The sequence below is a fragment of the Lagenorhynchus albirostris genome, chromosome 9 (assembly GCF_949774975.1).
Source record: "Lagenorhynchus albirostris chromosome 9, mLagAlb1.1, whole genome shotgun sequence".
In the NCBI taxonomy this organism is placed as follows: domain Eukaryota; kingdom Metazoa; phylum Chordata; class Mammalia; order Artiodactyla; family Delphinidae; genus Lagenorhynchus; species Lagenorhynchus albirostris.
The window spans coordinates 299255-323478 of NC_083103.1; the positions used below are offsets into that span (position 1 = coordinate 299255).

General features: G+C 60.3%; 2 protein-coding genes across 7 annotated transcripts; one reads left to right on the forward strand and one right to left on the reverse strand.

The window, feature by feature from the left end:
- Positions 1-106: 106 nt before the first annotated feature.
- On the forward strand, positions 107-18072 carry LRRC56 (leucine rich repeat containing 56). 6 transcript variants are annotated; one of them, XM_060158064.1, is made up of 13 exons: positions 107-330; positions 2100-2170; positions 2617-2792; positions 4771-4858; positions 5363-5423; positions 13148-13244; positions 13314-13514; positions 14298-14481; positions 14889-15065; positions 15144-15208; positions 15310-15452; positions 15666-15799; positions 17073-18070. In XM_060158064.1, the coding sequence occupies exons 3-13, from the start codon at positions 2628-2630 to the stop codon at positions 17363-17365; spliced, it is 1608 nt and encodes a 535-aa protein (XP_060014047.1). In that variant the 5' UTR covers positions 107-330; positions 2100-2170; positions 2617-2627; the 3' UTR covers positions 17366-18070. The 6 variants fall into 6 exon arrangements, with proteins under 6 accessions (XP_060014047.1, XP_060014048.1, XP_060014044.1 ...); XM_060158065.1 differs by having other exon boundaries at positions 13374-13514; positions 17073-18069; XM_060158061.1 differs by having other exon boundaries at positions 2614-2792; positions 13148-13514; positions 17073-18072.
- On the reverse strand, positions 17997-23543 carry LMNTD2 (lamin tail domain containing 2). Its single transcript, XM_060158059.1, is given in 14 exon segments — positions 17997-18253; positions 18256-18288; positions 18291-18383; positions 18475-18602; positions 18845-19041; positions 19126-19245; positions 19338-19527; positions 19643-19754; positions 20172-20467; positions 20757-20845; positions 20928-20999; positions 21307-21462; positions 21574-21658; positions 22062-23543. Coding segments are annotated over 14 exon segments (2004 nt in total). The 5' UTR covers positions 22361-23543; the 3' UTR covers positions 17997-18119.
- Between the last annotated feature and the right edge of the window lie 681 nt (positions 23544-24224).

A 24224-nucleotide genomic window follows, 5' to 3' on the forward strand; every position in this document is an offset into this window, starting at 1 on the left:
CAGCTGCCCTACCGGCCCCAGGGGCGCTCCCGCGCGTGCGGGGCGGGACACGCGCGAACCTCCCAATCTGGTTGGCCGCCGCCCCGCCCGCCCTCCCGCCCGCCCTAGCAACCGTTGCTAGGGGGCGTGGCTCGGCCTCGCGGAGCTGGAAGATTCCCGCGGCTCATGAATATTTGCAGATTCAGAGAAGGCCCCGCCCCCGTTGCCTTGGCGCCCAGGCCCCTCAACCCCGCGGCCGGGAGAACAACCCCAAGTCGAAGAGAGCGCCTGGCGAAGGAGGGCGCCCGGGACCAAGCCCCCGAGGCTGGGGCACCGGGGCCGACCCCTCAGGTGAGAGCCGAGCGCGCCTTTGGGTCCGGGGCCTCAGGCCTCGCTGTCTCCTCCCGTGTCGGGGGGGAAACTGAGGCCGGGGATGGAGCAGAAAGACAGTGAGGTCCCAGTGATGCCCCAATTGTCAGATCTGGTCCCCTGGGGACCCATCCCACAACCCCTGGCCCTGCTAAGGGTCTCGTGGTCACCGGGACAGGAGGGACCCCAAGCCCTGCCTAGGGACCCACTCTGGGAGTTTCCATGATGGGGACCTAGGAGGGGAGAGGCCCTACCCTCAGAAGGGATAGCAGGTGGAGGGGACCCAGAGAGGTGATGAGCCCGGCCAGGAGCTGGTGTTAGTCTGGGCCGTGGAGAGAGAAAGGCCACCACATTTCCAACTTCGGGGACTCACGGAGTGGCAGGGCAGGATGGGATCACGGCCATGAACAGTGTGGACGGGTCCAGGCCAGTGAGTAGATGTGAAGGGATAGTGTCTCAATGGGAACCTCAGCCTCCAACCCAGGCCCTGCTCCTTGGACCCCAAGACCTTTGGCTAATCTAGACCCATACTCTGGGCCTAGTCATGGGCAGGACCTCAGGTCAGCTGTTCTCAGGCACAAAGGGAAGAGAGTGGCCCACTGGCGTCCCAGGCCACAGTCTGGCCAGCCCATCCCTTTCCCAGAGCCCAAGGCTAGCAGCCCTGGGGTAGGTGGGGGCAGCATCTTCCTAGGGGACCTGGTGCTAGGGTCCTCCTTTGAGGCTTAGGGCCGTTCACCAGCCGGAGAAAGGCAGGCGGCAGAGGAACTTTCGGAAAGAAATCCTGGCCAGAAATTCCGTGAGGCTCTTCGTGAGGCTCCCCTGCATGGCCTTCACCTCCTTGGGTCCTTGGTGTGTGGTCATTTTCCAGACAAGGGCACATGGAGCCCGGGCAGCTTGTCCCAAGGCCCAGCACTCCCTCCCACCCTCTCTGTCAAAGGCTAGCTGATCACCCCCGCCCCAGGGAGGATGAATCTTGACCATCCACAGGGGGTGATAGACAAGAACAGTGGCCAGAAGCTGCACCACATTCACTGATTTTGGGGAATATTCTTGAGCCCCTGTTCTGCACACTGGACATGGCAGGTGAGTGTCCTGCCCACACAGAGCTCACTTGCTGTCTCAGGCAAGGCACTCACTCAACTGAACTGAGGGCTGTAGAAGGGGGTCGGTCTTATCAGGTAGTAAGTCCAGGAAGGTCGGGAGGGAGCACAGGGGTAGGGGTTGGCGAGGCCCTGATCCAAGGTGGAGGGAAGAAGCCAGGATTTCCATACAGACTTCTGGCTCTACCCTCAGAGATGATTCCAGGGTCTGGGGCCAGGCACAGGCATCTGTGTCTTTAAGGAGCAATGCCAGGTGAGCCTGGTGCAGGTGGACCACCTCCTGTGGCCCTGGGGGTAACGCCCAAGAGGGACAGGGTGCCTGGGAGGCCAGCCCACAGGGGATGGTCCAGAGCAACAGGCTGGGGACCCCTTTTGGAGAGTGTAAAGTTGGGGATGGAGGGAAGTGGGGATTTGAAGACCAAGCATTTGCATTGGATGGACCCAGAGGCACCCTAGCGTCGGTCACCCATATGGCTGTCTTTCCAGTCAGCCGGGCCAGGTGCCCCATCAGGATGGTTGAAAGAACCTAAGGGCCAGCCCCCAGGCTGGCATCTGCTCACTTCTGGGCCCTGTGGCCTTGGCCCAGCCTGTCCCAGGTCCCTCGAGCATGGTGACCTGGCCAGGAGGCCAACCTGACTGTCTCTCCCGCAGGTGCCGCCTGGGGCCACATGCTGCCCTCTTGCCTAGATGTTTGGCCCACGGTGGGAAAAAGCAGCCTCCAGGTGAGGGGGTCTCAGTGGGCACGGGGGGGGGTGCCTGAGACCATCAGGTGGAGAAGGACACACAGCACAAGGCCCGAGGCACAGGCTTGCTAGTTACAGCGGCAAATGGGCAAACGGGACCTCGAGGCAGCCCCCCTCCCCGGCCTACACGGGGCCTCAGAGGGCAGGCCGGGGCTGGCACCCCGCGTGGACCCTGAAGGACGGGCAGAAGCACAGGGAGGGTGGCCTGCCCAGGCCGGGGGTGTGAGCCCAGGCTGAGGGAGGAGACGGCAAGGCCCCCGGGCAGGCTGGGGCTTCACCATTACAGCCTTCTCCGGGCCAGAGGTGGGCTCTGGGGGCTTGCTGTGTGCGTGCGTACATCAAGGGCTGCACAGGGTCTCGGCTGGGCTGTGGATCAGAGGAAGAGCAGAGGCTGAGCAGCTTTGCCCTCTGCCTACACCCAGCAGGTTGGATGTGAATGGACCAGGCCTGGGACAGAGCCCACGGGCCTCGGCCAAGCATAGCCAGTGTCCCAGTGCGGGCGCTGAGCTGGCAGCCCCGCCCCCAGAGCAAGGCCCCGGGCAGCCGAGGGGGCAGCCACAGCGGGCGGCTGCCGGAGGAGCACCTGTCACCTGCCCGACTGGTGAGTGCCGGGGGGCTGGGCTCGGGCGCAGGGGCCCGCATGGCTGACAGATGCCCTCGGCCCGCTGGGGCCCCTGCGCCTGCTCCACCCTTGGGCCGACCCCAGGTGTTTGGTGACACAGACGTCCCCCAGGCATTCAGGCTGCAGAAGGGCCCGAGCCAGGCCCAGCCTCAGATTTGCTGAGCCCCTACCGTGCGCTGGGCTCCAGGGACCCCTCCGTGAACCAGAGAGAAGGTCCCTCATTCCCGTGGGAAACAGGGTGACAGCCCATCCGAGCGCGTGGCACACAGACAGGGAGCCATGAGCAGAGGAGGGAGCAGGCCACCTGCAGGGCGGGGCATCCTGGGGTCCCACTGACCACATCTGGCGCAGTTGTTGAAGCCCTCTCGCCTGCAGGCTCCTGCCCAGTGACCCCAGAGAGCAGCCCTGCACCTCCTGGTGACCGGACCCCTTCCCTTTCTGGCCATTGCTCGCCCGTCATTAGCCACGCTAAGGGCCAGGCACTCCCCAGCACCCCTCCAGCCCGCACAAACACTTGCACCCAGGTGAGGGACCCTTGGAGACCCTGGGGTGACGCACCCACCAACACTCGACAGAAGGAAGCCTGGCTGCCTGAGGTCCCCATGCACTTTCCTGACCAACTCGGAGAAGGGTCCACGAGGTCTGGTCACTGCAGGTGGACAGGACACTCCCGCTGGCCCCCTCCCCACACCCCCCAGCAGCCCCTGTGTGTCCGCCCTCCAGCCAGGCCTGCAGCGCCCACAGTACCCAGGGTCCTGGTCCAGCGTGGACCCGTCACGTCAGGCCGCCGGCCCCCGCTGCTGCACGGGCTGGGTGCTGGGGACACGCCTTGATCAGAGCTACTCCGTCCACCCTGGGACCTCCCCCTCCCCCACCCAGCTCCTGGCTGGGGAGAGAGCCTGCCTGTGTGAGCGTGGCCCAAGCACCCCAGGACCACCCTTGCTTCCTAACATATTTGAGTCCGGTGCCCACCATGCCAAAGCATGGCTGCTGAAGCATTTCCCTTGGTCACTGGAACCGGGGGTCTCAGGCCTCTGTCCTCCCAGACCCTCTCGCATGTAGTCAGCATGTGGCAACTGGTTTCTCCCTGAGGCTGAGTCTTACTGAGTCATCCTAACTCCAAGCCCTTCTTCATTTCTTCTTCTACTGGTTTGAGCTGAGAAGCCATTTTATTTTCCAAGCCACGAGTTCCAGGACCCCTGGGCTCTCTCCACCAGCTCTGAACTCTGCCTTGTGTAAAACCTCATCAAATGCAGTGAACTGTGGCCAGCTCACTCTGCCCACAATTGCCTGGCACCTCTCCACCCCCATCACAGGTTCATTGTGTGCGTCTTCTGCCATCCAGGTTACTACAGGAGACCCTTTTACCAAAAATTCCATTGTCACATGACCTGGGTCTCCATCTTTCCAGCTTCAGTAACACTCACGTCATACGCCCCCCACCAGTTCCCATCCAGTGTCACATCGTTTCATCATTTGTGTTATGGTAGCTATTGGAGCTGCACCTAGATCCCAAGTTTTGTATGAGTCAGCTATTGCTATAGTGATGCTACGTAACAAACAACCCCCAAACTCATCAGCTTACAGTGCAGGTGTACCATCCATGGGTTTGAAGGAGGCTGGGGCTCGGCCATGCTGAGCAGAGCTGGGCTCCAGGCCCCAAGCTGCACTGGGTCTGTTCCATGGGTCTCGTTAGGACACCAGCACACCTCAGGTCACACCCTTCTCTGGCAACGGCCCCACCAGCCACGCAGGATCACAATCTCCACTCCTGTCACATCACACTTATCGTCCAGCTGGAGCCAATCGTGGCCACAGTCAACATGGGTGAGGCAGGGAAACGCCTGCCACCTGCTCCAGGCTTGCAGCCAAAAGCAGGAGTTTCACTGGGGGGCGGGGCGGGGTGTGTGTGACTTCTGTCCAGCTCTCAGGGCTGACTCCCCACCGACCCCTGCAGCAGGCCCTGGCCCAGGTGGATGACCTCCGACTGGTGAGCGTGCTGGAGCTGTGTGTCAACACCCACGAGAACAGCCTGGGGAACTTTGGTGAGAGCCCCTGCCCATGCACACCCTCCACTGTCATGGCCAGGCCGTGCTTGAAGGCTCGGCCTGCTCGGGCCCTGCCCACCAGGATCTGGTCTTTGACCACTGCACCCACAGACCTGCCCTGCACCCCGCTCTCCAGGGACTGATAACCCTCTCCCGGGGCCCTGGGAGCCTGGGACACTGGCTGGGGGGGCTGTGCTCTGGAGCCCAGTGTGTGGTCTGGCCATGCCTGCAGTTCCCCGTGGGGGGTGGCCTGGGGGCAAGACCCCACAGAGTCCCATGGCCCCGTGGCCTTCTGTGTGCCTCTGCCCCCACGGGGTGCCTCCTGCACCCTCCCCTGCTGGCCTGCGTCATTCAAACCGGGCCTCAGACACAGCATGTGGCCCAAGGCTGCCCCTGGGCCTCGGAGCAGCCGTCGGGCGGCAGGGGCCGAAGGGCGCTGACGCCTCTGAAGGTGCAAGGGCAGCAGGGCCTGCGCTGACCTCTCTTCCTGTGGCCCCACAGGGCTGCACCTGCCCAACCTCAGCCAGCTGAAGCTGAACGGCAGCTGCCTGGGCTCCCTGAGGTGAGTGTCCACCCCCCACGGTGGTCACGGGGGAGGGCGTGCTGCCGGCCTGGGTGGGGTCCTGGGCATCCCACTATCGCCAGCTCCCGGCCCTAACGCCCACCCCGGTCACGTCGCCCACCCCTGGCCCGCTGGAGGCCCCGCTGAGGGTGACGCCAGCCACCCGGAGCCTGCAGTCAGGGTCAGGCTGGTTACACCAGGTTTTGTGGCTGACGAGGTCTCCAGGGACCTCCCTGTGGTGCCCGGAAGGCGCCCACTGACCTTTGGCAGAGGACCCCCAACCCGCGAGCCTGGGCGGCTCATCACCGACCAGCTTCTGGATTTGGGGCATCCCCCCACCCCTCACCACAGCCCAGGGCTGTGTCCCCGTGCTGGTGGGGCCGTAGCTGGGGGCTGAGCCGGCCCCCATCAGCGCAGCAAGACGAGCAGAGGAGCAAGGCCGCTACTGCCCAGCCGGACCTCAGGCCCCACGTGAAACACAACAGCATCTTAATAGCTTAAAAGACAAAATGCAAAAATCAGGACAGATTAAGGTTTTTGCTTACTTCGTCGGGCTGGAAAGAACAAAGCTGAGGTAATATCAGAGTTTATTGGGTGTTTGAACAAAATGGGTGTCAGGAAAACCCTGCTGGGATTTTGTTTGTTTGTTTTTATAAATTTATTTTATTTATTTATTTTTGGCAGCGTTGGGTCTTCGTTGCTGTGCACGGGCTTTCTCTAGTTGTGGCAAGTGGGGGCCACTCTTCGTTGCGATGCGTGGGCTTCTCGTTGCAGTGGCTTCTCGTGTTGCGGAGCACGGGCTGTAGGCACGTGGGCCTCAGTAGTTGTGGCACGTGGGCTTCAGTAGTTGTGGCTCACAGGCTCTAGAGCTCAGGCTCAGCAGTTGTGGCGCACGGGCTTAGTTGCTCCACGGCATGTGGGAATCGCCCGGACCAGGGCTCGAACCTGCATCCCCTGCATTGGCAGGCGGATTCCTAACCACTGCCCCACAAGGGAAGCCCAGCCCTGCTGGTTTTATGCGGCCAGACAGCCGTCTTGGGGCAGTGGGAGGCCAGTCCCAATTCTAGAAAGTTCTCCTGATGTTTTAAATGGGCTGTAAGTATCCAGTCACTTCCAGAGGAGATGATAAAGGTATTCATTAAGCAGCCTTGCACGATTTTTCCTATTTGTACTGCTGTTTGTCGAATAAACATCAAAAAGAATTTGAAAAACACCTGAAAGCCTAGAAGTGGAAGCAAAGAAGATCAGAGGCCGCGTGGCCCCCGTAGGCAGGGACAAGCAGGCGGATGCCAGCTTCCACGGCTCCTGCATGGCTCCTGGGCCTGCAAGGAAGGGTCTGGAAAGCAGGTTCTCAGAATTGCCTTTAGTACCTATACATGGTTCAGCAATATTCTGACAGAGACGTCAATACTTTAAGTTAACAAAGACAAAAAAAATCATATTTACTCCTTCATTATTAAGGCTTACAAATTAGCTCAAAGAACAATAAAATATATAGAAAACATATAAAGGATGGAAACTACAAAGAGAAGTGGAAGGTATAAAAGTAAGTATTTGTTACCATTTGTAACAAAACAAAATATTTGATTTCAAAAAAAAAATCAATTCCAAGAAAAAATTAAATCATTATTTATATAAAACATGTGTTCTGTTTCTTGATAACGACAGTGAAAACTGTAAGGAATGTTTAAGTTGTCTGTTAGCGAATCCTGAAACTTGGCCAAATGTTGTTTGCAAATCTCCACGGAGTGACAGTAAACAAATATTTGTAAAAGGAAGCTAATTCAATATGACAGTGCAATGAAGTAGTATTACAGCTTAGCTGATGACAGAGACAGTCAAGACATTAAAACGTCAGGCAGTGTTATGAGGACTGGAAAGTAATTTTCATGTGATGGCTGTCACTTCATCCGAAGCTGAGAGAGAATTCAGCCCCTGAAAGTGTCACTGACGTGAGGACAGATGGGGCTGGTTCCCAGGCCAGCCAGCATCTGACAAGAGCATCCTTCACCAGGACCACTGTGTGGGGAAACCACAGTAACAATCTCTGAAACTCAGCAACTAACTTGGAGATCATTAAAATGATTGAAGGGACAGTTCTCACTACAACTTAATCGTGTGTGTGTCCCCTGAAGACTCTCCACCCTTCCTCCTCCTGCGATCTCAGACCATGGTGGCTTTCACTTAAACAGAAACCCCTCATTTTGATTTGTTCCAGCCCATCAGTTCTGGCTGGTATTGTGGGTGTTTTTTAGGAGGTTTGTCTGCACCTCAAGGTCTTGGAGATATTCTTTTTCTTCTATTCACTTATGGTCTCACTTTTCAGTTTGGGGTCTTTAATCCTGCTTATCTGTGAGGTTGCTTCCACTCCTGATATGAGATGGAGACCCAGTTCTGTTTAGCACCACCTGGTGAGTTGGTTTTCCCAGCATCGTCTACCCCAGGCCCACGCGGACACGCTGGCGGAGTGAGGAGCTCTCCGTCATCACAGTCTTCATTGGTGCGCCTTTGTGTTAATCTGTAACATCTGTTACCCTCCTCGTAGTTTTCCTTTTTCCAAACTGACCTAGCTATTCCTGAGCACTTATTCTTGCATTTGAGTTTTACGATCAGTTTGCTGGGTTTCACACACCCTTATCTTTCAGGATTTTGTTTTGTTTTGTTTTGGAATTTTAAAAAGGCACATGCTCATTTGGGTTAATTTTTATGTTATATACATCCATGAATATGGTATAGCTCTCCATTCATGTGTGCTTTAATGTTTTTAATAGAGTCTTTAAACTTCTTCTGTAAAGTTTATAGGTTAGAACGCTTTCAGCTGCAAGTTACAGAAAACTGCAGCCAACCGACCTGAGCAGTGAGAAATTGTTTATCCCTTAAGTGCCTAAGGACCACGGGGCAAACCCTGTTCTAAGCACAGAGGATATGTCAGGGAACAGAACAGGTGAGAATCCCTGTCTCTGAGGGCACACAAGTAGCCCGGTGGTGGCTCACGCAGCCGGTGGCCCCCCAGGATGTGGCCCCCATCCCCATGCCTGGGGCTGCTGCAGCCACGTTGGTGGGCTGAGGGAGTGTGGTAGCTAGTCTTCCAGGGTTGCTGAACAAAGCACCATGAACCAGGTGTCCTGAACAGCAGAAACTGACTCCCTCAGGTCTGGAGGCCACAAGTCAAGATCAAGGTGTATCTCCTTCTGAGCCAGAGGGAGAACCCAGCTCACTCCTCGCTCCTGGGGGTTTGCTGGCCACCTTTGACATTCCTTGGCTTGTAGACTCATCACCCCAATCTCTGCCTTCAGCTCACATGGCCTTCTTCTCCCTGTGGCCAGATCCGAATTCCCCCTTTTTGTAAGGACACCAGTCATATTGGATTAGGGCCCACCTCACCTCCACCAATTACATCTTCAGAGACCCTGTTTCCACGTCAGGTCACATTCTGAGGTCCTGAAGGTTAGGACTCCAACATATGAATTTCGGTGGGCGGGAGGATGCAATTCATCCCATAACAGGAGATGTGCCTTCCTGTGTCCATCAGTAAGAACAAGAAGGTTCCCAGCATTCTTCTGTGTTTCTTTGGCCAGAACTGTATCATGTATACACTCTCTTACACCAACCACTAGCAAGGGAATGGAATTATGATTGGAGTGGGCTAACCAGGACCCCCACCTGTGCACCCTGCTGCCACTTGGGACAGGGCAGGACACCAGCCTCCTCTGAAGGCAGGGCTCCCTGAAACCAGAACTGAATTAATTCTCACATACTTATAGTATTTTTATAATCATGGATGAGGGCCTGATTCTGCTGTATTCTGTTTGATTGTTGCAAATTTAGAGAAACACTATGCTGATTTAGAATAGATTTTTAAAATTTTTATTTTATTAACTTTTATTGGAGTATAGTTGATTTACAATATTGTGTTAGTTTCTACTGTACAGCAAAGTGAATCAGCTATATGTATACATATATGCCCTCTTTTTTGGATTTCCTAGAATAGATTTTTTAAATCAATAAAACAATTGATTTTTATAAATGGGTCTATTACCTCTGGCAATAGTGTACCTTTGTTTTGTATTTAACATTATTGCCAAACTGTCCTATTAATTCAAATAATTTGTTAATTCAGATGGGTTTCCATACTGATGGTGATGTTATCAGCAAGTTACGAGTGCTATCTTTCACTCAAATCCTCCTGCTCCTTTTTCTTGTCTTATTGCTTTGGCCAGGATCTACTAGCCAGTATGATGTTAGACAGTGGCAATGACAGTAGCAGGCATCCTTGGTTTGTTCCTGATCTTAACGGGTATGTGTCTGGGTTCCTCTGCATCTATTGACATGATCATAAAATGATATTTCTCCTTTAGTCTATTTATGCACTGGATTCCACTGACAGATTTTGTGATGGTAATTCATCCTTACATTCCTGCAGTAACACTACTTGATGAGTTATTTTTAAATCACTGTAACCTTAAAATAATATTTGCTTTGCAATTTTCACATCAGTCTTCATGAGTGATAGTGCTTTAATGCCCCAGTTTGTACTTCTCTGGTCCTGGAATCAAGGACTGACTCGGACGGGGCCCTCCCTTTTATTGTTCTCTTCAACTGCTTAATTTTTTGAAACTTCCTGTACAGGAAATTATTGTGGAAGATAGAGATTGTCTATTCCATGATAGATCTTATTTTTAAAACTGATCCAGATCCGGGGACTTGGCGGGGGTGGGGCGAGGGGTGTTAATCACTGTTTAATTTCTTTAGTGGTTATTAGTCTAGTTTTCTTTCTTTTGGCACCAGCTTTGTCTAGTTTTCAAGAATGTTGGTATATAGTTTGTTCATAATGGTTTTTGTTGTTTTAAATTGCTGCTATAGCCATAATTATTCCTCTTTTTAAGTTCCATACATTTATTTGCATTGTCCCTCTGTTCATCCTTGATCAGTCCTGCCAGAGGATTGTCTATTAAGTTTTTAAAGAATCAGCACTGGGCTCTGTTCATCTTCTCTATGTTTTTCCTAGTTATTACTGGTTCTGTTCTAATCTTGATTACATCTTTCCTTCATGTCCTTTTGTTATTTGCTGTTGTTCTTTTTCTGGCTCCTTGAGCTGAATGCTTAGCTTAATTGTTCTACTCCTTCCAGTTTTTTGATAAATATATTTAAAGATCTAACTTTCTAGGGCTTCTCTGGTGGCGCAGTGGTTAAGAATCCGCCTGCCAATGCAGGGGGCACGGGTCCGGGAAGATCCCACATGCTGCGGAGCAACTAAGCCCGTGCGCCACAACTACTAAGTCTGCTCTCTGGAGCCCGTGAGCCACAACTACTCAGCCCACATGCTGCAACTACTGAAGCTCATGCGCCTAAAACCCGTGCTCCACAACAAAAGAAACCACCGCAATGAGAAGCCCACTCACCGCAACAGAGAAGCCCCACTCACCGCAACTAGAGAAAAGCCCACATGCAGCAACAAAGACCCAATGCAGCCAAAAATTAAATAATTTTTTAAAATAAAAGAAAATAAAAAATAAAAGAATCCTGAAGGGCAACTAGCAGAGGTTTGGCATGTGCAGAATTGTAATCTTTACAGAAGTGAAGAGAAACAATAGAACCTAACAGTTGTTTAAAGGATAAAGAAAACTTGTCAGACATAAAAGAAAACTTTCATCTACAGATTGAAATAAAAAACTGAAACTGAATTGGCAACCCTGAAACGTATCCTAATAAAGTTCCTGGACTTCAAGACACAGATCATATTGGGGGCAGCCAAGGAAAGAGATCAAGTCTTCCTTTAAGAAGAGAAAAAAAAGGACGTTTTCCTCAGACTTCTCCATAGAAACACTCAAAGCCAGAAGCCAGTAGAATGATGTCTACACAGCCCAGCAGAAAGACGGTATGAATCAAGAAGTTCATACCCAGCCAACATTTTGGAATGAGTAAGAAATTAAGGAAAATAGTTTGATTAGCCCCTCTTGAAGGAATCATGAGACGCAAATTTCAGCCAATTAAAAGATGATTGGAAAATGCATTGAAGGCAGTAGACTGGGGAGAAACATGGAATCTCTGTAACTAAAGGTGGAGATTACGGTAACAGAACAAAACTTAAAAAACGCAACATACAGGTTAGTCGGTGGATGAGACATAACCGAAGGGGAATTTGTGAACCGGAAGATGGGCCCCAGTGACGCAGGAAGGTGAGGCGGGCCAGGAACACCTCAGAGGTGAGGAGGCGCCTTCACTTGGACCAGGGGAGCAGGCAGAGCCCCCAAAGCAGGAGGAAGAGCAGATGCCAAGACCAGGGGCACCAGAGTGCAGGTGCGATTCAGGACCATGGGGAGACCAGAGCTGCTGGAGCCGGGGCAGGGAGGGCAGGGCGGCCAGCAAGGACCAACGTGTGCTACCTCATCACCGCAGGGAAGCCCCTCACCTCAGCATCTCCAGAGAGTCAGCATTTCCAGGTAGCATTTCAGACCCTCACTCCCAATCTGAATGCCCAATAAGCTATTAATAGTATAATACCCCCAGCATGAAAGGGAAGTCAGGACAAACCCACAGGACCCCAGAGGAAGCAGACAATGCCAGGAGGGGAGTAAAACGTCCAGGCACCTTCAGTGAATGTTCTGAGAGACACGGAAGAAGACGTGGCTTCTTTGCACCCTCAAAACAAAAACAGAGGGCTTCCCTGGTGGCGCAGTGGTTCAGAGTCTGCCTGCCGATGCAGGGGACACGGGTTCGTGCCCCGGTCCGGGAGGATCCCACATGCCGCGGAGCGGCTGGGCCCGTGAGCCATGGCCGCTGAGCCTGTGCGTCCGGAGCCTGTGCTCCGCAATGGGAGAGGCCACAACAGTGAGAGGCCCACGTACCAGAAAAAAAAAAAAAAAACCAGAATGCCATGAAATAAGATCAGAGAACAACGAAGGGCGCTTGGGAATTAAATGTATGAGGGCTGACAAAAAATGTTACCAGCATTGTTGGAAGAGAAGGGAATCTCCCAGAAAGCAGAGGAAAGGCAAAGAGATGGAAATGGGAGAGAGAAGGGATGAGAACAAGCTCCTTCTCAGAGACCACACGTGAGAGGCTGAGCTCCAGATAAGAGAGCAGAGACTGCGAGGAGAGAAAATGCAAAAAGGAATATCCCAGAAGCTGACAGAAAGGATGTGCAACAGTGGGCCGGTGCCCGGACAGGAGACGAGGGTCACCCAGGCTGAGAGGACCCCGCGGGCAGAGGTGGGGCCCACTGAGGTCGGGGGCAGATGGGAGAGCCCCGGCCTGCCCACTGGCAGGGGAGTGGCCGCCAAGGGAGGGTGGCACAAACAAGTCCCAGGTGGGGGCAGGGGGAGGGGCTGTGACACAGGGGAATCATCCACAAAAAAGGCCGGGAGGAAAGAGGGAGGGAGGACACCCCGGCTGACCCCGCTGGGGAGGGGACACCCACTACAGCGGGCAGCGGCCGTCTAGCACGAGGGCAGCTCCCGCAGCCAGGCCCGGACCCTGCAGGGGTTGGATAAGGTGCCCAAGACAGGCGGCTGCAGCCAGGAGGGAAGACAGGGGCCCGGGGGCTCTGGAGCCCCTTCCTCGGCCTGGAGGCCACCCAAGCCAGTCACAGCTGTCCCCGAACCTGGAGACAGCCAGATGTGGGTGGCGGCTGGGCAGGAGGCATGGCACAGGGCCTTCACGGCCACCGAGACATGACCCTCCGCCCCAGGACCGCACTGACCAGCCAACCCTACCCTCTGCAGGGACCTGGGCACCTCCCTGGGCCGCCTGCAGGTGCTGTGGCTGGCTCGCTGCGGCCTGGCTGACCTGGATGGCATCGGCTCCTTCCCGGCCCTGAAGGTGGGTCTGCGGCGCTCCGGGGAGTGCGGGGGGAGGGGGGCCCTGACTGAGCCCCCCCGTGCCCCCCAGGAGCTCTACCTTTCCTACAACGACGTCTCGGACCTGAGCCCGCTGTGCCTGCTTGAGCAGCTGGAGGTGCTGGACCTGGAGGGCAACTGTGTGCAGGACCCAGGGCAGCTGCGCTACCTGCAGCTGTGCCCGCGGCTGGCCACGCTCACCCTGGAGGGCAACCCGCTATGCCTGTGGCCCGGCCCCGGCCCCGCCCACCAGGTGGGCACCGGGCGGGGAGGCGCTCTGTAGCTCCAGCCTCTCGGCCCGGGCACTGCTTTGTCCACCTGAACTCCGGCCGGGTCGCAGGGGATCCCAGGACACACGCCTAGGGCACACCCGCCTGTTGCCGGGGCTTCTTCACTAGGAGCTCATTCCCATGTTGCTGGAGGCCCGGCGGCTGCCAGCTCGTCCTCCTAGGCCGGGACCAGACTCCGAAGGGCCACGCGTACACCCCAAGAGGTCTGTGCACACGCCATGGGGAACCACGCGTGTTCTGTACAGTCTCCACAGAGTCATGTACACAAGCACACACGCTCACATACACACACCCATGCAGGCTCCGTGCAGAGGCAGCCCCACCCCCTGCAGCGCTGCTCGTAAACCGGGGGTCTGTGCACACCGCCCGCGGCTGCACACACCCCCGCACTGCCCATGCACTCCCAGAGCTCACACACCTGCCCAGCTACTCGTGGTGCCTGTGCACAGCGGCCGCCCACTGGGCCAGAGCTCTGAGTTCAGGGCAGCTCCGCAGGCCAGAGGGCACCCCTGGACCCTGGCAGTGAGCCCAGAGAGTGAGATCATGCATGGGTAAGAGCCCAGGGTCCCTGCAGTCCCTGCTCTCCCAGAGTGACCCAGGCTGGCCTGGCCGCCTGGGCAGAGAGAGATGGCATCCCCGACCCCCAGCTCCCCTGCACTGCCCCCCAGCAGGTCTGGGGGCAGCGGCTACAGGGCAATGCTGGCCTGACGGGCCCACCAGACTCAGGCCTGCCACCCCCACCGCAGGTGCCCCAGGGCTACAACTACCGGGCAGAGGTCAGGAAGCTCGTCCCCCAGCTGCAGGTCTTGGATGAGCTGCCGGCCACACACACACGCCTGACGACCTCCCGGAAGCTGGACCACGACTGGCTCGTGGTGAAGGAGGCCATCAAGGAGGGCAGCGTCCTGGACAGCCTGCTCCCCGGTCTGGGTACAGACGGAAGCCGTCCAGGGGCCTCGCGCTGGGGCTGCCCCAGGAGAGGGCTCCACCCCCCCCACCCCTGGCCCCGCCCACAGGTCTCTCAGAGCTGGAGAGCCGCCTCGTGTCCCTTCTCAGCCACGAACCCACCCACCCACCCCCACCTGCCCCGTCCCCAGAGCCCTGCACACCCACCCCCAGGCCAGGACACCCTCCCTGTGAGCAGCCCTGGTGGGGGCCTCCCCAACCATCCTCAGGGGGAAAGGAGGGCCAAGCCTGCCCCCTGGTGGCGCTGGGCCTCGGGCACACGGATGCTGGGTGGTGGGGGGCCCTGCTCCGTGGACAGGGTTCAGCTGGGGGGATCCTGGGTGGCCGGCTGGCGTGGGCTTTGATGACCTCTAATTTTGACTGTTGTGCAGGTTCTCCCCACGGATCCCCCGTTTGGAGATGCAGCCCCGAGCTATGCTCACCTGAGACCCAGCGCAGGGCCCCCAGGCCCTGGCCCTGCTCCCTGCTGGTCCCCGGGGGCCCCCTGCCTGCAGGCCTTCTTCCCCAGGGCCCAGCCCCACAGGACGACGCCAGCAGCCTCACCCACGGTAGGCGACCCACCTCGGCGTGAAGCTGCCTGTAGCCCCTCAGCCCCGAACTAGGCCCAGCCGCACCCTCTTCTTCAGGTGCCGGCCGGGTCCTCTGTGGAAACCCCGCCAAAGGCCTGCAGGAGCGCCGGCACCAGTGCCAGGTACAGCCTGCTCCCCCCAGCAGGCCGTGCCCCGGCCTGACGGTGCCTGCCCCAGCACCTCCCCGAAGGCCGTGCCCCTGAACCAGCCTGTCCCTCCCCAGGCTGGGGCGCACCCGGAGAGGCTGCCGCCTCCCGGGCCCGAAGACCTGGCCGCCCGGGCCTCCGCGCCAGGGCCTGACCCTGCAGACAGCCGCCACCTCCTGGCCTCGGCCAGCCTTCCGGCCTTGAGGGAGCTGCGCCTGCGGTGGGTTCTCCCTGCCCCCCAGCCTGGCCCCGCCACCCTGTGTGTCCCTTCTGGCTGAGACCTGCCTTAGCTGAGTGCTCGCTGGTCCTCCTGGTGGCTGGAGGGGCTGGTCACGGGAGCCCAAGGCTGGGGCACCAGCCCGAGCCACACTCATCTGGGACTGGCTCCAAAGGAGGCACAGGGCTGCAGCCTCTCTCTTTCCCCGCACCCCAGTCCCCTCCCCAGTAGGTGCCTGGAGTCCCGGGAGGAGGCGGCTGCCGCCCCTGGGGGCCCACAGAGGGGCCCTGAGGAAGAGCAGGACGAGGCTGGGCCCACGACTCGCCCCCGCCCCCCGAGCCTGGCCCCAGGTACCGCGAGACCCCAGCTCTGAGATGGGTTGGACGGGGAGGTCCTCTCTTGGGGGTGGGGCCTCACGACCAAGGGGTTCCAACCCCAAGTCCCCCTCCCCGGAGCCCATGGGACCATGTGGCCACCGGGGCTGGATGAGAGAGAGAGAGAAGGCCCTCCAGAGAAGCACAGTGTGAGCAGAGGCCAGAGGGGTCCTGGATGAAAGAGCAAGTGTCCCCAGGGGTGGGGGCAGTGAGGGGCCAGGACAGCAAGCAGGACAGACCCACCAGAAGTCCTGCGGGGAGCACGGCACAAGGCCAGCCAAGGGAGCAAGGCCACCAGATGGGCAGGAGACCAAGGCGGGGAGGGGGACTGCCCTTCCTCTGCAAGACAGGGCCTGTGCTGGGCTCGGGACACAGAATTAAGCCAGGCGAGGCCCTCCCTCAGGGACACTGGCTTCAGAGTGACCATGGCTGAAAGGAGCAAATGCAGGGCCTTAAGGCAGAGAGACCCCTCACCCAGCAGGCCCCAGGGAGGCTTCCTGGAGGAAGGGTCTGACCCGACTGGCAGAACAGCTGGGTGGGCAAACCCGGGGAGGGGGCGTTGTAAGCAGGGGCCACAGAATGTAGGCTGCAAGATTGGCCCAGTGACCCTCCGGGGTGGCGTGGCACTGGGGGCGGGTGCGCATCAAGGAAGCCAGGGTGGAGCAGGGATAGGGCAGGCCAAAGCCCTGCACTTCCTGTGCTGGCTGCGGCTTGCGGGGAGGGGCTGGGGAAGGTGGGCCATGAGACAGCCAGGAGGGGTGGAAAGGTGGAGGGGGAGCAGGCAGGCAGCCAGGAGGAGTGGCTGGAGGGGTGACAGGCAGTGAGGGACAAAGGGGTGCCAGGACCTCCTACTACAGTCCGGGGCCGGGTGGGCTCTGGGTGACCACGGACACACCCACCCAGCCTGCCCTCAGGTAGGTGCCAGGGCCTCGCTCTGTAGGGGAGGTTTGGGAACTGCCCCAGGGCCACCAGCCTGTGAGCATGCCCTAGGGGACAGGACCCAGTGACCCAAAGCTAGAGCCCAGACTTCCCCAGAGGTGGGTCCAGCTCAAGCAAAGGTCAGAGGTCACAGGGCCGAGGGGCCACAGCTTCCCTGGGGAGCACAGGAAGTGGGGCAGTGGGGTGCTGCCTTGGGGGGGGGGTGAAGGGCTAAGGGGAGGAGCCACAGTGGACACTGCCCATGGTGACCGCCCCAAGTGACTCCTTGGGGGCCCTTGTCTGACATGCCGTCTTTTTCCTTCTTTTCCAGAGCCTTCCAGGACCCTGGGCTACAACCTGACCCCCTCTCCTCCCAAGTCCCTCATGCCATCTGACAGGGGCAGCAGCTCCTGGGGGTCCACAGATCTGCAGTTTCGGGGGCGTCACCTCAGAGCCCTGGGTAGTCTGGGGCCTGGCCTGGGTCAGGGGCTGGCTGCAGTGACTGCTCTGAGAGCCCTAGAGGTGGCCTCAGGCCCCAGCCCTCGAGCCGAAGGCTGTCCAGGCCCAAAGCCAGCACCAGATCCAGCAGCCAGACCCCCAGCCTCCAGTGCATGCCGCACCTGAACCTCATCGCCCCAGCCCAGCCCCACCCCTAGTGTACACCACTACCCACTGCCAGGCTGGCCCGGGCGGTAGGCAAGGGCCCCAGGGCGATCGTGGGAGCCCCCGTGTGAACTCTGGCCTCACAGAAGCCAGAGGACCTGGGCGGGTGTGTTGGGGGGTGGGAAGTGAGCCTGGTACAGGAGAGGACCCTCTTGGTAGAGGGAAGTTAGGAATTGGGACCACCAAGGGTGGGAAGAGGGAAAGCCCAGAAGAGGATGGTCCAACTCACCACCGCTGGCCCAGCTGCCCACCTCTTCCGTCTGGCCTGGCCTTCCCTGGAGGAGCAGGCCTGGAGGAGAGCAGACTGGGCCCAGGCCGAGGTGGCCGCAGCTGGGCCCTGTCCATCCCCTGGCCAGCCCTCCAGCCGCCCCAGGGCTCTGAGCCACCCTTGGGTTGCCGTGGTCCCGAGCAGAGGCTTTTGCCCTAGGCCAACCAGGGTGCGACCACGCCTCCCATCCCTGGTGGACTTGTGGGGTTCCCCGCGCGGGGATGGGGTGGCCAGCTCCCTCCTCTTGGGGCCGGATACCCGGAAACCAAGCGAATCATTTTCGACTCCCAGGTGTACAGAAATGCGGTTTACTTGGTAGGCGGCGTTGGTTCAATAAACTATGCAGCTGGCACCGCCTGCCTCCGGCGTTTTCTCCCCGCCCCGCCCCGCAGCCACTGTCGTGGAGACGCGGGAGCACAGGCGCCGCTGCCGCCGCCCCGCCCGGCCCTACACCGGCCAGCGCGAGTCCGCGGTGATGGGCGGGCAGCTGAGGAAGCGGAAGCCGAACCTGCTCTCGGCCGTGCTCTGCACCGACAGCGCCACCATCGGACAGCCGCGGTCCACGCTCTTCCGGCCCACCTGGGGGGCGGAGCCTGAGTGGCCGCAGGGCGGGGCGGGGCGGGGCGGGGGCTGCCCGGACGCCCGCGCCAGCACTCACCCGGACCTTGTGTTCCTTCCTAGCCTGGCAGTCCTCGAGGCCCAGCGCGGCCTCTGCGCGGGACAATGAGGGTGTGGGGTCGGCCGGCCGCCCCCTTCTCGCTGTCCGCCCCTCCCTCCACGTCCCTCCCTGCTGCGCACTCACCGGGGACGGGGATGGGGCTGGCGGGCAGGAGCTCTGGGTGGGTCTCGGCGGCGCCCTCGGGCCGCCCTGGCACCTCTCGCTGGCGGAGGAGCTTTCTGGTGCTCAGGCGGGGCAACTGAACCCGCGTCCTGGGGGGAAGGGCGGTGAGGGGGGTCGTGAGAGACAGAGCCTGTCCGCGGGAAGGGGTGGTTCCGGAGGGGACGGGGCCAGGGGAGGTGGAGGACCTGAGGGGTGTCCTGAATAGCTGGCGGGTGGTCCTGGCAAGGGCGGGCCCTGGGGAGGTGGGGGACAGTCCTAGCAGGGGGTCTGGGGTCTTTGTCGAGTCTGGGCCTGGGGAGAAGGTACGGACTGGGGGACCCGAGGTTCTCACCCCGGCCTCCGGCGCCCGGCCCGGGCCTCCTGCACCCGACCCTTGCGCGGGGGTCGAGGCAGGGGCTGCCGCTCCGCGAGGTCGGCACCGGGCCGGGCCTCTGAGAGCGGGAAACGGTCGATGGACAAGTCGGTGTTGTCGGCGAAGATCCTGCACACGGGGGTCACGCAGTGAGCGGCCTGGTGCTCGCTGAGGACCTGCGGGGCCGTGGGGGACACGGTGGTCACCTCCACCCCGCAAAGCCCGCCCTTCCCACCACCCCCGCTGGGACCCGCACTGACCTCGCCTTGGGGGTTCAGGAGGAGGGTCACGCAGCCCCGGCTGGAGTGGAAGTGGACGGGCTCCTGGCCCAAGGAGAAGGGTGGCTGCCGCTTGGTGCTGCTGGGCGCCTCGCCCCACACCTGGGGACGGCGTCGGCGGCCAGTGAGGGGTGAGGGGCCGGCGGCGGGGGGGCCGGGGCGGGGCCGCGAGGGGCGCGGGGAGCAGGGCGCACCGTGATGTGTTGCCTTGGCTCCAGCAGCGTGCTGGGCGGGAAGCGGTACATGCACACGGGGAAGTCGCGCACCAGCTGCTGCAGCACGAAGCCACCCAGGTCGGCCGTCTCCTCCAGCGACTGGTTGAGGATGCGCACGAACCCCCGGCGGTGGCTCACCGCCATGATCTTCAGGCAGGAGCCCGTGGGGCTGGGGCGGGAGCGCGGGCAGGGGAGCTGTGCCGAGACGTTCGGGCCCCTCCCACCGTGGTCCCGCTAGGAGACCTGCTCCCGCCCTTGCGCTCGGAGCTGCCTCCCGTCCTCACCTTGGACAGCGCCCGTAATGCCGGGGGTGGGGATCCGCACGGGACTCAGGCTCCTGGCCATTCTTGCCCTGCCTGTCCGAGTGGGTTTTCCGGAGATCCAGGGAGAGGCGGCCTGTCCAGGAGGGGAACCCCAATATGGAGGGTCCACTGGGGACATCTCCGGTGAGGCCAGACCTGGCCCACTGCGCCCTGAGGCTCCACGTGGGAGAGGAGCAGCAATGAGGTGAGGGTCGGATCGCAGAAAGGGGAGACGGCTGGACCCAGGAGGCTGCGCGAAGCAGAGGAGCGCCTGGCAGTACTTGCTGGGGCGTGGGGGGATGTGGATTCAGGCCAGAGCGCAAAGGCGGTGGCAGCCGTCCTCCAAGACCACCTTAACCCCTAGGGATGTGGCTGGAAAGGCCCCAACTGCCTCAAACTGGGCTACTGTGAAAGCCCAGAGGGTGGGGGACACCCTTTAGGACTTTGGGCAGAGATCACAGTCCCGCGGGGGTGGGAGGGGGAGAAACCAGGGGAGCCCTACCCACTCCACCTTCCCATGTTGCTCGACTGTCCCTGCAGAGGCTCTGTGCCCCCTTCTGCTCAGCAATGTGGCCTGGCGCCTGGAGAGGGTCCCCTGTCACTTTCTGCACATGGTAACGTGCAGCCAGCAGGCAGCTGCTGGACTCAGAGTCGGCACGCCCAGAGCTGCTGGTGCCCACCAGGGGCAGGGAGCTCCACTCGACGCTCTTGAGACGATGCTCACTCTGCCGGCAGTACAGCTCTGAGTTCCACTGGTCAGGCTGTGTGGCTGGTGGGAGCTCCGGGAGCGGCGGGGCCCAGGGGTGCCTGCAGGCCAAGGTCAGCTCGCTGCCCGTGGCTTCAGCTCGTGGACCCCAGCCCTGCCCCCACCCAGCCTCCATAAGGAGGGCAGGGCACACCAAGTTGTGGCCCCAGTCCCTAGGATCCAGCCTGGGCAAAGGGCTCATGGCTGGACAGAGATGGCCCCAGAGCCCTTTCCCTTCTAAGTGACCTGTCCAGGGACACTAAGGGGTGGAACTTGGAGTCTGGTCCATACCAACCAAGGCAAGCCCTCCCCTCCCTTCCCCCTTAGGGAGTCCCCACCCAGTGCAGTTACTGTTGATCTGAGCTGGACTCGAGGTTGGTGAAGAGGTTGGGGTACCGGTGGGCGACGCTGTTCCAGTCCACATTCTCCAGCCGGAAACCCTGGCCAGGGAGCAAGAAGCACATGACCTGACCCTCCCGCAGGACTGCAGAGCCAAGAACACACCTGGAGGGCCTCGCTTACCTCCCCAGCAGTGGGGGGCCGATCGTTCTCAGAGAGGTCACTGGGGTCCATCAGGGTCTCTGCCGTCACCACCTGCACAAGGGGCAGCAGGCTGGGGGGAAGCGCTCCCCTCTGCCCAAGGTCACTCTCCCCTCTGACCTCCCCAGTGCCTGAGGCACACACTTGCTAAGTACCAGGTGTCAGGGACTACAGGGCTTGTAGCTCCTCCCTGCCCCAGGCCTCGGTCCTGGTTCCAGAGGCAGCCTGAGGGGGGCAGGCCTCCCAGGCAGCCCAGGGACCCGCGGCGGAAGCGCCAGTCTCAAGGGGACATGCTAGCTGTCGGAGGGAAGACCGAGGAGGGCGGACTTGGGGGGCGGGGGTGCCCAGAGGCCAGACTCACCTCCACACTGCCCGTGGAAGACCGCAGCATGCGGCCCACCCAGGAGGAGCGGGCCAGCTGCAGGAGGCAGGACTTCTGCAAGGCCTGCAACTCTGCCTCCAGCTGCTGCAGCGTGTTTCTGGTCTGCAGCAGCCGCTCCTCCAGGTGTGCCTTCTCCTGTTCGGGGAGGGCGGGGCCTTCTGCAGACCCTGCCGGCCAAGGCCAACCCCTGCCTGCCCCCACCGCCCCCCGTCCGCACCCCACTCCCTGATCCCACCTGCCCCTCACCAGCTGGGCCTGTCCCTTCTGCTCTTCCAACTCCAGAGTCAGCTTTTGGACCTGGTTTTGCAAGAGCTTCCGGCTGCACGAGCTCCTGGGGGAAAGGGCAATCTCAGCAGCCCCCACCTCTGGGTCGGCAGCCAAGGAGAGAAGGAGGGGCTCCTCTTCACTGTCATTAGGGACCTGAGGGCACAGAGTGCAACTGGGCCAGGCCAGGTCAGGCCCTGAAGAGGTCTGGGCTAGAGGTGGCGTCCAGGTTGGGTTCAGCACCCACAGACATGTTCGGGATTAGGGTCTGGGTGGCTTTACAGTATATTAACTTCTTCAGGGCTGGGGTGGGGGATCAGGACCAGGTAAGGACAGGGGCTAGAGGCGAAGATCAGGGCCAGGGTCAGGGCTGCGATCTTGGCAGTGGACTTTGGAGTCAGACATGAACTCGGAGTTAGGGTCAGCACGGGGACTGGGCAGGCGGGGGACCAGCAGTATATGCTGCTGACCTCTCAGCTGGAAGCCCAGCCACTTCCTGCAGGATACGGCAGTGTCGGGCCTCCCGGTGGTTCTCGATCGCCCACCGCAGGGCCTGGATCTCCAGTTCTCGCTGCCTCCACAGCAGCTGCAGAGTGCGGGGGTCCAGAGACTCCGGGGCAGACCTGAAAGGCCAGCGCTCCTTCCACTTGATCAGGCCCTGCTCTCTGGCTGGCCTGGCCCAAGCGGCTGACCTCCCCCCTCCCCTCCTTACTGCGGGTTGACAGAGGAGACCATCCTGGTGGAGCTGGGCTTGGTGTCCTGAGGGCATGCGGGAGCCCCACGGTCAGGAGAGGCGCTGGCTGGGGGCCCCACGTGGCCGCTGACCAGTTCTCGGTCCACCAGGGATGGGAAAGCCTTTTCCTCGGCATCTTCAGTCTCCTGACAAGACTCAGGGTCCATTCTTGATGTTGAGGGAGCTCAGAGGAAGGATGGTAGGGCTGCCCTGGGTCCCGTGTGTGGGCACCCCTGCAGGGCACACTGCCAGTCACGTGGGTGTCCACACCTGCGTGTTTCTCACCAGGCCAGGGCAGCAGGTCACCCCCACCCCTGGCACCATGTCACTTGGGTGTTCACACATTCCTTGTCATCTCCCCCCTGTCACCCTTGCCCTCCAGGAGCTGTAATCCTGCCCCCCAGCCTAGTGCAAGTGTCCCCAAAGGTGCTAGTCCTTTGCCGGTGATGTCCCTGTCCCCCTCAGACCCAGGGCCCTCCCGCCAACACTCACCTGAGGCCTGAAATCCAAGCAGGCCTGGGGAGAGAAAGGCTCTACAGTGTTGCCATGGATACCAGCACCCAGAAGGGGAGGGGCCGTTTGTTACCAGGAGTCTCCAGGGAGACCCCAGACCAGGGCCCTGAGTGGACCCTGGGCCCCCTCCTTGTCCAGCCTGAAGAAGCTGTGAGAGGCTGAGCTACAGCCCAGCTAACCTCCACAGGCCCAGAGGACACAGAGTGACCAGTAGGGTCTGCCATGGTCCCCAGCGCAGCCCAACACCTCCAACCGACCCTGGGGCAGGTTCCCACCGTCCCTCCCCAGCCTGACCATGGTGATCAGTGGGTATTGGTGGCATTGCTGCCCTGTGAGTGTGTCCACAGGCCAGCAGGACGGCCTTCGTGAGAATGTGGCCCTCACTGGGGCCTGAGCTGACCGGGGAGGAGGGAGAGGCAGGTGAGAGCTCGGAGAACCTGGCGGAGGGGCTTGCTGAGCTCTAACCAGCAGTGGAACCCCTCCTGAGTTCCCCCTACGGCCTCTGTGCCCATAGCGGCTGGTGCCCATTTACCTGACCGAGAGAGAAGCCTCCCCTTCCCCTTCCCCTTCCCCCATCCACCTCCACCACTGAGCAACTGCAGGGAGGCCTGGGGACACTTATATAACGATGACAATGGTCCCCTCACCCGCGCCTCTGGACAAAAGTGAGGCCCCAGACCTGACCCATTAGACTCACGCCCTCCAGTATTTGCCCCACCCCCACCCCACCTTCATTCCTTCACCATTCATTCATTCAGACTTTCAGCTTTTGCTCTTGGTAGGGCTTGTGGTGGGAGGGAGGACACCACCCCCCACCCCACCCCCCACCCCCGCCCGTGGCCGTCTGATTGGGTGAGTACAGCCTCTGGATGCCCTTGCCGCTGGGCCACACAGATAGCATTGAGGCTACGAGGGGCCCTGGCTGCTGCGCTGGCTTGGGGTCGGTCTCCTGGCAGGAGAGCAGGACTGGCCTGGTGCAGGAGCGTGTCCACAGCTTGGGCAGGCATTGGGCCCCACTGAGGGCAGGAAAGGGTGGGGGGAAGGAACCTCAAAGAGTCCAGGGCCTTTGTCCCAGGCAACCTCTGGGCGGCCCCCTCACCCACCAGGATTGTCAGCCCGGCAGCAGCCAGAGAGGTGCAGCGGGCAACCAGCTCCACTGCCTCCCGCTAAGAGCCCCCGACCCCTGTGCGTTCCGACGCGGGCCCATCAGGCCGGGGGAGGGGCGGTTCTGGCTCCGCGGCTCCGCTAGGCGCAGGCCGGGCTCGTGGGGTCCCAGGCCGGCGCCCCCTCCCTAGGCGGGAGGCTCCTCAGACTGGGCGGCTTCTGCGGAAGTCAATCGTGGAGCGCGGCCAGGCACCTGCCCCACGCGCCGCCTGCGACCGCGGTC